This window comes from Phocoena sinus, chromosome X, assembly GCF_008692025.1.
Source record: "Phocoena sinus isolate mPhoSin1 chromosome X, mPhoSin1.pri, whole genome shotgun sequence".
Taxonomy (NCBI): Eukaryota; Metazoa; Chordata; class Mammalia; order Artiodactyla; family Phocoenidae; genus Phocoena; species Phocoena sinus.
The window spans coordinates 21383838-21395115 of NC_045784.1; the positions used below are offsets into that span (position 1 = coordinate 21383838).

At 40.5% G+C, this 11278-nt stretch overlaps 1 protein-coding gene across 2 annotated transcripts in view; it reads left to right on the forward strand.

Moving 5' to 3' along the window:
* The window catches only part of POLA1 (DNA polymerase alpha 1, catalytic subunit), a 283290-nt gene that overhangs the window by 176670 nt on the left and 95342 nt on the right, over window positions 1-11278 (forward strand). For both annotated transcript variants that reach the window (XM_032620647.1, XM_032620648.1), the window contains one exon: window positions 3802-3918. In XM_032620647.1, the coding sequence (XP_032476538.1) occupies window positions 3802-3918 (117 nt within the window). The remainder of the gene's footprint in view (window positions 1-3801; window positions 3919-11278) is intronic.

Here is an 11278-nt window from a genome sequence, read left to right on the forward strand (position 1 = left end):
GTTGTACTATTTTGCAATCAAATTGAGAAGCAGCTCCACCTAATCTTACGGGTTATCCCTAAGTTCTCCATTTTGGGATAACACCAGGCAGAAACTGACCAGGTTCTTTCCTGGTTAGAATAGTGCATTTTGAATAATGCATTGTCAGCTGTAAGTACAGCACTGACATTCCCCAGTACCGGAGGCATATGGAGGATAATAACAGTATTTGACATTTACTGAACATTTGTGTGGGCTTTCTTATATAACAACTCTAACAGGGTAAATATTATTACCTCCTGTTTTATAGACGAGGAAACTGAGGCTTAGAGAGAGGTTTGGCAACTTTATACAAAATTACCTATTAATAAATGGGAGGGGAGAGACCACACTGAAGTGCATAACCTTTTCATAACCTCAGCTCGGTTTTCTTGATTGAGTGTGAATGCTTGTGCTTGATATTGGGTGGGACACTACCAGATCCAAAGTGGGTCATTCCCTGAGGGCCTGACCATCCAGTTAGGGAGGTAAAATAAGATGGTTCCAGGAGAGTGCAAAGCAGAGTGTGCTCAGTGGCAGCTGGGCTAGAGGGAGAAGTTCCTGAGGGCTGGGAAAATTTTACGGGAGAGGAATAGAAGTTGATGCTCAAGGAATGGGCATTTTAGGCAGAGGTTATACAGCATGAGCAGAGACAAGGAGTTGGCAACAGGCAAAAAGTGGTGAGGACAGTGAGAAAACCACCACTGTGGGGGGAAGAGCTGGCGTAAGAGAATGATGAGAAAGGAGGAATGGGACCATAGCATGTGTTCTTATCCTCTATGGAAGGTGTACCATTGGGGGATGGGAGTGGAGAGGCCTTGGGCAGCTACACTCGGCAAGTCTGTGCATTGGATGTGGGAGAGCATGGAGTCAGGGAAACCAGGCATGAGCTACCATAGTAGTTCAGTTTTGAGGTCTGGGCTTGAGTGAGGTTGGTGATAATGGGACTATAAGGCCAGCGGACAGATTTGGTAACTGATTGGGAATGGGAGAAAGACCCATCATATATTTGATTCCAGAGTATGAAAACTACTGTGAAGTTTTTTTCTCCTGTGAATTTTAGACCCTTTCCTTGTTTTCCATAAATCTGCTCCTGTGCATTTTTATTTTATTGCTTCTATTTTATTCATTTATTTTCTTCAAAAGATATTTTTGAATGCCTCCTATGCACCACATTTCCGGGTGTGGGTGATTTCTGTGTGTGCATCCTTCTAAAAATACAGATGTACACAAATGAATGGCAGTTTGTGTTTAAGGTGCAGCTACCAAGAACACCTCAGTTACAAGTGGAAATCGATCCCTTTTTAGCATGTGCAGACAGAAACCATTTTCGTTGAGGCCTCAGAAATATAATTTAGCAATCAGAACCAATCAGCATTTGACACAATTTCATACACAGTGATTTCAAGAAATTAGTGATGCTGAGACTAAAGCAACAGGTGATAGAGTTTTGCATGTTTTGGTAAAGGTTTGCTTTGCTATTGGACAGGCCAGCAGTCACCTCTTTTGAACCCTCTACTTATAAACATGGTTAAAGTAGCCATCGGAAAACTTAATGACCGTATTACTCTTGGTTATGACAATGTGGCATTGCATAATAAAATGACATATTTGGATGGCAGACATCCTTAGAGTGGTTCTGGGGTTTTTTATTAAAAGCCAAACGTTTTTATAGGTTGGGCTTCCAAAGAACTACACATTATTAAATTTTTTTTCCTTCCACTGACTTGGCAATGTACCTTTGGGCAGCATGTTATTTCCCAAATTGGAGATGAAAATAAGTTTAATTTTGTCCTTGTGAGTGGTAATTCAAAGGGAATTTATACAACGTTAGTGTTTTCTTTTGCTTTGTTCTTATCACCTATGAGAGGCAAAATGCACTGTGAGATCTTGTAACGTAAGATTTGCGCCATCATGGAATATTTTCAAAGGCCTGGCATATTTATTTTTAGCAGCTCAAATGTTCCTTGAAAGGTATATTTAGCACAGTCAGTCAATATTTGCTGGGGGAACAAAGGGTTAACCAAATGTACTTGACAAAACTGAATGGAAGCAAAGTATATATTGAATATGATTAGGGCCTCTTTCCCCCATAGAAGAGTTTTATTTAAAATACGCCAAGACCAAAAGCTTAATTATCAAAATAAAACAAGAGGCATAAAGAGTTATAGGCTTCTAATATTTTTTTTTCAGCCCCAGTTCCCTTCACACAGTTATCAGCATGTTTAATTTCCATGCATAATAGCACTAGTTATTGTTGTCATTTGTAAAGGGAGATTAACAGATAGTAAGTACAAACAAACCCAAATAAGTACTGAATAGAGAGGTGACAAAGAAGAAAAGACCTCTTTAATGTTAATTATAACTGGTAGGAAGTCTAGACAAATTATATTATCTGTTTTCTATATGATTTGAAAGGACATTTAGTTAGTAACTCTGTCAGAGATAGAGTTGGGTGTTTGCTTTAGAAACAGGTGAGGTGACAATTTAGCATCTCCCTGGTTGGCAGCTCACCTGGTGAGTCATGAAGTTGTCGTAAATTGATGGAATCAAGTTTCAAAAACATCTGAAAAGAACTGTAGCTTTTGAACATTATATTTTAAAAATTAAAAAATAATTTTAACTTCTGGGTTGTATTCTGGTACTTAATACTTTATTGTCTCAAAACATGGTAATTGACCTATCTGCTTGCTTTTTAAAATTTTTTGTTAAGAATTGAATGAATTACAGCTATGGTTGTGAATATTAACTGATAGATATTCGCAAGTGTGTAAAGCCTCAGGTAGCAAATAGTGTCACAAACCCAAATGAATGATGAAGGGGTGGTTCAGTCCTGCATTTTTCATACATGGTTTCCTTGAATGCTACTGTTTCCTTTATTAATATGCCTAAGTTGATACTTCAAGAAAAAACTAGTCTCATGTTCAGTTTTATAGGCTACATTTAAAATGTATTACCAGCTGCTGCTGTCAGCCCCACAATCCCTCTGTCTCCCCCATACCTAGAACAGGCTGAAGCAAAGTATCTTGTGTCTTTAATTCTGAGGGGCCATCGATTGTGAGCTGCGCTCTTAACAGCTTTTTTGGAGGAAACATAAATACATGTCACTTGTAAAGGTGTCTGTGTTTCAGAAACATTAAAATGTGAATAAAACCATGTCCTCAAATCAAGAAAATGTGGTAATAGCCCTAGGAATTGGAACAAACAGTTGCCTATGACTCAGAACCACTGATTCTCTTTTCTAGTTCAGGGTATTTTGGTATGGTAGTAGTTATATGTCTCAGATAGGTAGAAGCTACATGAATCTCTCCCTTCTCTGTGTTGTTTTAGTTGGTACCATACAACTTGCTTCTTAAAGCCAGCCCATAGTGAATTGCTTTTAGGCTTTGTGTAAAGCTTTTAGACCTTGCTTTCCTATTTAGATTATAATTTCCTGTAAACCCATCAGTTTACATTCTGCATGTAATCATACGAGTTTTTATTTGGAGGTTTTGATGTATTCGGTGGGGTTGGGGATTTCTTTTAAGTAAAGTAAATAACGTCTCATGTGATTTGTTTTTTTTTTTTTTTTAACTTTATGAGTTTCCTAACTTTTATGTTTGGGGCATAGATCAAATTAACACGTCAGGAAAGAAGGGTAGAGAGCTATTTCAGAATCTCTAAGGAGGGTTTGAATGAAATGAGTCTACCTTGATCACAGTGAGTCTATCTTGATCACGATATGGTTCTTATTTGTATTAGTTGATGGCGGTGATAGGACTGAAGCATCCTTTGTCTCTCCAGGGCTGGTTGATTTGTGAGGAGCCAACATGTCGAAATCGAACTCGGCACCTTCCCCTTCAGTTCTCCCGAAATGGACCTCTTTGCCAAGTCTGCATGAAAGCTACACTTCGACCAGAGGTGACGGTCGTATCATGCTCAAGAAGTGTGTGTGTGTCTGCGTGTGTGCGTGTGTGTGTGTGTGTGTGTGTCTGTCTGTCTGTCTGTGTGTGTTGGGGGGAGCTTGCTCCTCCCTTAGCTCTGGGAAGTCGATATTTGGTATATGCCCTGTGGTGACACCCTGCACACATGTATTTAAGAAAATATCCAGACTTCAAAAAGATACATGCTTTATTTTTCACATCATGAACAGTATATATTTATATCTAAAAGAGAAGCTGACTGGTTCCCACATGGGTTACTCATATCTTTGGTTGCCACTTCTTAATTACAGAGAATAGATAACTTTCCTTTGTAGAAACTGCTGTTATGTTACCTTTGGACTGGATCAGAACCCCTTTTGCAGGGGCCAGAAAACCTCCCAAACCTATACCAAAAAGGGCTTATTTGATTTGTATGGGATTCCATTGTTTCTAAGTAGCAGCACAGAGGAGTAGTTCTCAAGCGTTTTCTCGTCCTTAGTACATACACCTGAGGGATAAGGCAGTCTCTCGTTGGTGACTCCCATCTGGGGAGCACATAGTCTGGAAGCACCTTACTGGTAATTAAGATGCCTTCCCTCTGTCGCCCCCTCTGAGCATCATGGACCCAAGCAGCATTTCCCAAACTGTGTGGAGAGGAGTGTTTGAAGGTCTTCCAGGCAAAGAGGGTTTTGTGATCAAGTACTTCTAGCCAACTCTGGGCTGGCCAAGGTTAAACAGGACTTATTGTAGATTGTCCTGGAACCTGTAAAATGATAATGTGAAGTCTGCCTCACCAATACAGGACTGTAATATGCCTCACTTTCCAAATTTATCTGGTCCAAGGATTTGTAAGGATCTGGGTGCGAAGAGAGTAAGAATAGGGAACTTGTTATTTACTTATTTTTTAACTCATAGGCCAGTTTTACAACCAGATTTTATCTTCAGATCTTTTCACTGAAAAGGGTTGATACACAGGCTAGTTTTAGAAAAATATTTTAAAGTTCTCATGGGTTTTTATTTTAATTGTAAGATAATATATCATTTCACAAAATTTAATGAGAAGTCAAGAACTACAAAGGGCTACCACCATTGTTGTGTATACCCTTGTTCTTTTGCATATCCATGTGTATTTTTTATGTGGTTTCAGTCATAATGAAGATACACTTTTTGTATCATGTTTGTCTTTTTCCGAGCATCTGTCTCTGTTGCTAGTTAATTTTCAGTACCAAAACTTTTAAACACAAATTTAACCATTCCTCTCATTGGACATTTTAGGCAATTTCGCTATCCCTTTACTAGAAAATTGTGATGAATGTTTTCCTGCTTAAATTATTTATTATTCCAAATATTTCTTATCAACAGTACATATCTAAGTGCATAAATACAATGTGGACATGATTCATGTTGCCACATTACTTTCTTAATGGATTATCTCAACTTAAGTACCAGTTTTACCACTGCCTTTGCAGCATTTGGGCATTATCGTTAATTTATTTTTAACTAATTTGATAGGTATAAAATGTTCCTTGCCTTATTTAGTATATCTTTGGTAATTAGCAAAGTAGGATGTAGATTTTTTAAAAAATATGGAACACATAAGTGAGAATTAGCTGTTATAGCGAATTCTTTTTTTTTTTTTTTTTTTTTGCGGTATGCGGGCCTCTCACTGTTGTGGCCTCTCCCGCTGCGGAGCACAGGCTCCGGACGCGCAGGCCCAGCGGCCATGGCTCACGGGCCCAGCCGCTCCGCGGCACGTGGGATCCTCCCAGACCGGGGCACGAACCCGTGTCCCCTGCATTGGCAGGCGGACTCTCAACCACTGCGCCACCAGGGAAGCCCGCGAATTCTTTTTACGTCAGTCTCATCCTAAGATGTGCATCAGCAGGCGCGAAAAGAAAGCAAAAGTATATATATTTAGTGTGACTCATCAATCCAGTTGTACACTCCAGGGGAATCACCTTGCTTCATGAACCGATGCTGCCTTTGAGACTTTTTAAGCATCTAGCTCATCAGGTCAAGTTCAGTGAAAACTGAATTACTTCTTAGAAAGTCAGCCGGTCTTAGGATTCCATTCCTGGTGAGAGAAAGTGAAAGGAAAGTGTGCAGCTAGTAGATCGGTAACTTTCCAGTAAATGCCGATGATGTTACTGGTAGTGCTTTAATACATCAGGTTATCTTTTATTATTTATGACCCTTTTTTAAATGAGTGAACAAACACATGCATTTTGAAGTATTTTTTCCCTTCATTTTCTTGTCCTCAAGATGGGAGCATGTTAGGCAGGCATTTACCAAGGTTATCAACTACTCTTCCCAGGGAAAAGCTTTCCTAGCTTAGCTGCTCAGGCCATGTTGCTGCTCAGAACATGACCGTCTGGAATAACTGGAGGTTCAGAGCATCCTGGTTGGTGATACTGCTCTTCGCCATTCCTCACAGGGACCTTGACGGTGGGACTCAGCCCACTCTTTTGCAGTCCATTTTCAGTTGCTGGTAATGAGTGGGGAATCTCTTAATTCTATTTATGATGTTCCTGGGCTTTCCTAGTAGGAGGGAAAAGCTGCATCTTTTTAGAGATAGTTCCAAGGTAGCTCCAAAATCAGTAGTGCGATGGACAGGATCATTGTAATTACCACAGGGTTTTCCAAAGGGTCTATTTTGCAGGATTATGCTTAACTGGGTCTTAAGTTCTGGGTTGCTGTGTCTCAGTCATACATTACTTTCATTTAATAATAGTTTATTAAACCCCTACTATATCCTAGGCACTTTGCTAGGGACTAGGGACATAGCAACGAACAGGACACTTCCTTATTTGTAAAAGTAGTTTAGCATTACATGGATTATGTAAAATTGATGTCTGTGGGCAAAAATAGGCATTTGTGAATATCCACATGGACAAAATCAGCAGACTTTCCTAATGTTTGACTAGTGGGGACTTTAAATATGTTGTCAAGTTTGATGGTAAAGTACTTGGCTCTTACTGTGCCAGTCTCATCCTCACATGATAAATCTCTCCTTTAGCCCTGAGTTGCAGTTGGCTTGAGTACTTTACAGAATTGACTTGGGGTATGAGAGCTGGCTCTTTTTCTGGCTCCTCTTGCCAGTGTTACAAGAAAGAAAGCTGGGATGGTTTTGTTCTCAGGGTTTTAGACATGTCTGTCTTCTCAGATACCTTAAAAAAATCAGTTAAGTTTTTTCAGGTTCACGGCAATTTAACAGTATACAAATTGCTGGTTATTAGGAATATACTCTCTGGCATCCTCTGCACATAGGAAGTGCAGATAAATACAGGAATGAAAACTCCAGTATATGTGTAAGTTCCTAAGTGAATAGAACCCTTTTTCACACTGACGATAGAGACAAGACTTACCCAAGTAGAGAATAATTATCTTAATATATATTTATTTTAAGGATGTGGTTTTTTTACTTCTTAAGGTGGCCAAGTCTGTATGGCTAGTGAGCTGAACCCCCAGGGGATCCTGTATTATGTAATTCACCAAAAAGAAAGCATTAGTTTGTTTGTTTTGGTTTTTCCTTAATCGAACTAAGATTTCAAACCAAGTTAAACTTTTCCTCACTAACATTGCCATACTTGAATCCATACTTGATAAGAAAACATTTACTTGTGACGCTGTCGGGGGCAGGAGCCCTGTGGCGGAGTTTAGTTTGTTCGACAAAATTTCTTGAAGACCCCTCGTGAGGAAGGCACTGAAATGACTTCTAGTCCTACTGTGGGACACCCCTAGTGTGTCTCACATTATCCTCAGTTGTAAAATTGTTAAAATCTTTTGTAACGGAACATTGGTACCATATAGGACTCTGGCCTTCAAGGGAGAAGGGAAATACTGAACTTGTGATCATTGTGTGTTGCAATTTCAAAATGGCTGTGGCTGACGGATTATTGATTTAAAAAGTAGGTTAGAGACAGTGCAAATGTTGCCAGGCTACGTGGGACAGTGTCTTGTTTCTGCATAAGTTGAAAACATGAAGATAGTTGTGGTCTCTTAAGGCAGTAATCATAAGCTGTACAGGAAGAGAACCTTGGGACTGTGATGGAAAGTCTTAAACATCTGTATCTAGTCATGGGTTACCCTCCAGTAGATGACGGGTTTTTACCACGAAGGGCCTTTTGGAGTTCTCTGCTCTGATTTTCCTGTGCTTGTTTTCTGATGCAGAGTTTGCTAGATTCTACATGCAGATTTGCTTAGCCTGAGCAGATGCCAGCCTTCCTTTTCAATATACTTTTTTTCATTTTTTAAAAAAGTATCGAGGTGAAATTCACACGACAAAATTAACCATCTTAAAGTGAATAATGCAGTGGCACTTAGTACTGCTGCATTCACAGTGTTGTGTGATCACTACCTCTATCTAGTTCCAAAACATTTTCATTTTCCCGAAAGAAAACCCCGTACCTATTAAGCAGTCACGCCCCATTCCTCCCCTTCTTTCAGCCCCTGGAAACCACTAATCTGCTTTCTGTCTCTATGGATTTACCTAGGTTGGATATTTTATATAAATGGAACCATAGAGCGTGTGACATTGTGTGTCTGGCTTTGTTTCTGAGGTTCATCCATGTTGTAACCTGTGGCAGTGCTTCATTCCTTTTTATGGCCAAATAATAGTCCATTGGATAGGTATACCACAATATATTCATCCATTTATCTGTTGATGGACACTTGGGTTGCTTCATTCAACATACTTTTAAAGTTTATTTTATTTTCATTAGCTAGATAGGTCTTACATTTGACCTAAATTTGTGTCCTGTGCCTCCCTTGTTGGTCCTAGTTCAGTTGAATGGTATTACACAAAGCTAGACTGATCCTTCCTCTGTTCTTGCCTTCAGTAAGCACCTACTCTCTGCCTGTTTTCTGAGAACCTTTTAGATATTGGAAGGTAGCTGTCTTCCTAAGCTTTCCCCTGCTAGGCCAAGTATTCCTAGATCTTCAATCATTTCTTTAGTGCTTTGCTTTCAGAAAAGTTGCATGCAGCACTTGGTGAGTTCTCACTAGCACTAGTATGGAGCAGAATAAACCTGCCACTGCCAACTTTTCTAGGTAGTACATTTCTTTGAAGTCTTTTTAGGGTTGCATTAACGTTCTTGGTATCCATATTCACAGCATTGATTCATTTTGAGTGTTTCATATGCTTAAACAGATAATAATTTCTCGACACATACAATTGCTAAGCCATGCCTTATCAGGTTTTCTGAGACCCAAGTGGTTTATTTTTACGTAATGTAAGACTCCATTAGTACTATATTAGTTTCCTAGGGCTGCTGTAATGAAGTACCTCAAACTGAGTGGCTTAAAACGACAGAAATTTCCTGTTTCATGGTTCTGGAAGCTAGCTAGAAGTCTGATATACAGGCGCCATAGGGAACTCTCCCTCTGAAACCTGTAGGGGAAAATCATTCCTTGCCTCTTCTAGCTTCTGGTAATCCCTGGCGTTCTTTTGCCTGTAAATACGTCACTGCAGTCTCTGCTACCACAGTCACGTGGCCTCCTCCCAGTGTGTCTCTTTTCGTCTTATAAGGACACCAGTCATACTGGATTAGGGCCCACTGTAATCCAGTATGACCTCACCTTAACTTGATTTTCTCTGCCAAGACCTATTTCCAAATAAGGCCACATCCACAGGTGCTGGGGGTGAGGACCTCAATATATCTTTTTAGGGACATAATTCAACTCATAACAGATAGGAAATGTACTGAGCTGAGGAAAATGGAGACCAAAAGTAACAGTGGCTTAAACAGAATAGACATTTAATTCACTACCTAAGAAACATGAATTTTTTTATCGTGTGACAGAAAGCCAGGTGTGGATTGCTATAGATATGGCTCAACAGTGTCATCAGCAGTGCCGGGCTTCCACCCTCAAGGTCACAGTGTGGTCCAAGGTGACTGCACAAGCTCCTTCAAGCCATCACAGGCTACAAGACAGAGAAAAGGTTGAAGGGTCAAAAGGATGCACTTCCCAGCCAAGTCAGTTCTTCAAGCAGCCTTCCCAGAACTCCCACCCAACACTCCGTACATTTCACGGACCAGAAATTAGTCACATGGAGGTAATAGCTTATTTCGTTACTAAAAAAAAAAAAAAAAAAAAAAGAGTAGACTGAGTATTGGGGGCCAACCAGCACTCTCTGGGGCAGAGACCTTCCAGTGAACCCTGTGAAGTCTCCCTCCTTCCAGTGAACCCTGTGAAGTCTCCCTTTGCTGTGCTCAGCCCATCACTGTCCCATTGTGGATATTTTGGATACTGGTTCTGCCGTGCACCCAGCTTTTTGGCTTCTACAGATCTGATGCTGTGATTAGCCTTCCCTCTTTTATCTTCTCCAAAATATCGATTAAAATGTTGAAGTGCATTTCTGCCTATTCCAGTGGCTCGATGCCTTCTTCCAAGTGGATGCTGCTCCATTCTAATCAGCACCCTTTGTGGAGGATTGTTCTACCGGTTGCTAATTATCTTTGCTTCTAGCTTATCATTCTCTGCGAGGGGTTTCTCCCAAGGGAAAAACCACAATGTTGCTGATCAGATGCTGATGGTCTCATGGTTTCATAACTCTTTTGGCCCCTGGAATGTGAAATCATAGGGTCCATCTCCTTCGATAATCTGATGTTCTAAGCAGCATATTTAAGAATGTGCTTGTATGTACTCATTCTGCCCCCAGAAGCCAGTTGCTTAAGGAGAGGGCTCATATAATGTTTTTTAAATGTGGTTTTGGTAATTGGCCAGGGGAGAGTGTAAGACTCCATGTAATGACCCTAGCCAAGGAGTCCAGACTAAGTGAGGGAGTGGTGAGACAGGGCTATAGTAATAAATCATGGAATGTGATATGATTTGCTGATAAATATTAACTAATTAGAACTACAGAAATAATTATTAAAACATGGACCTAAAAGAAACAAGAGATGAACTAATATTGAAAATTATGTACAGAGTTTCTAATCACCCATAGTGGAAAAGTAGAAAATCACAAACCAGAAGACATAGGCCCTGCCTTTCATAGGCCTCTCTTCTTGTGGAGAAGGTAAGGAAGTACAAACTGGCAATGCTCCAATGACCAGAGGAGAAAGAGGCGGCCACAGCTTTGTGATCGGCCCTCCCTACTCAGTGAGGTAGGAAAGAGGGGAGATGAGACTAGTCACTGGACTAGAGCAGTGGTTCTTAGCTGGGGCGATTTTGCCCCCCGGGGGGTAGTTTGGTTGTCACAACTTGTCGGGGGGGGGGGGGGTGGTTGGTGATACTGGTAACTAGTGGGTAGAGGCCAGGGATGCTGCTAAGCCTCCTACAGTGCGCAGGACAGCCTCTCAGTAAAGAATGATCCAGCCCCAAATATCAGTAGTGCCGAGGCTGAGAACCCCTGG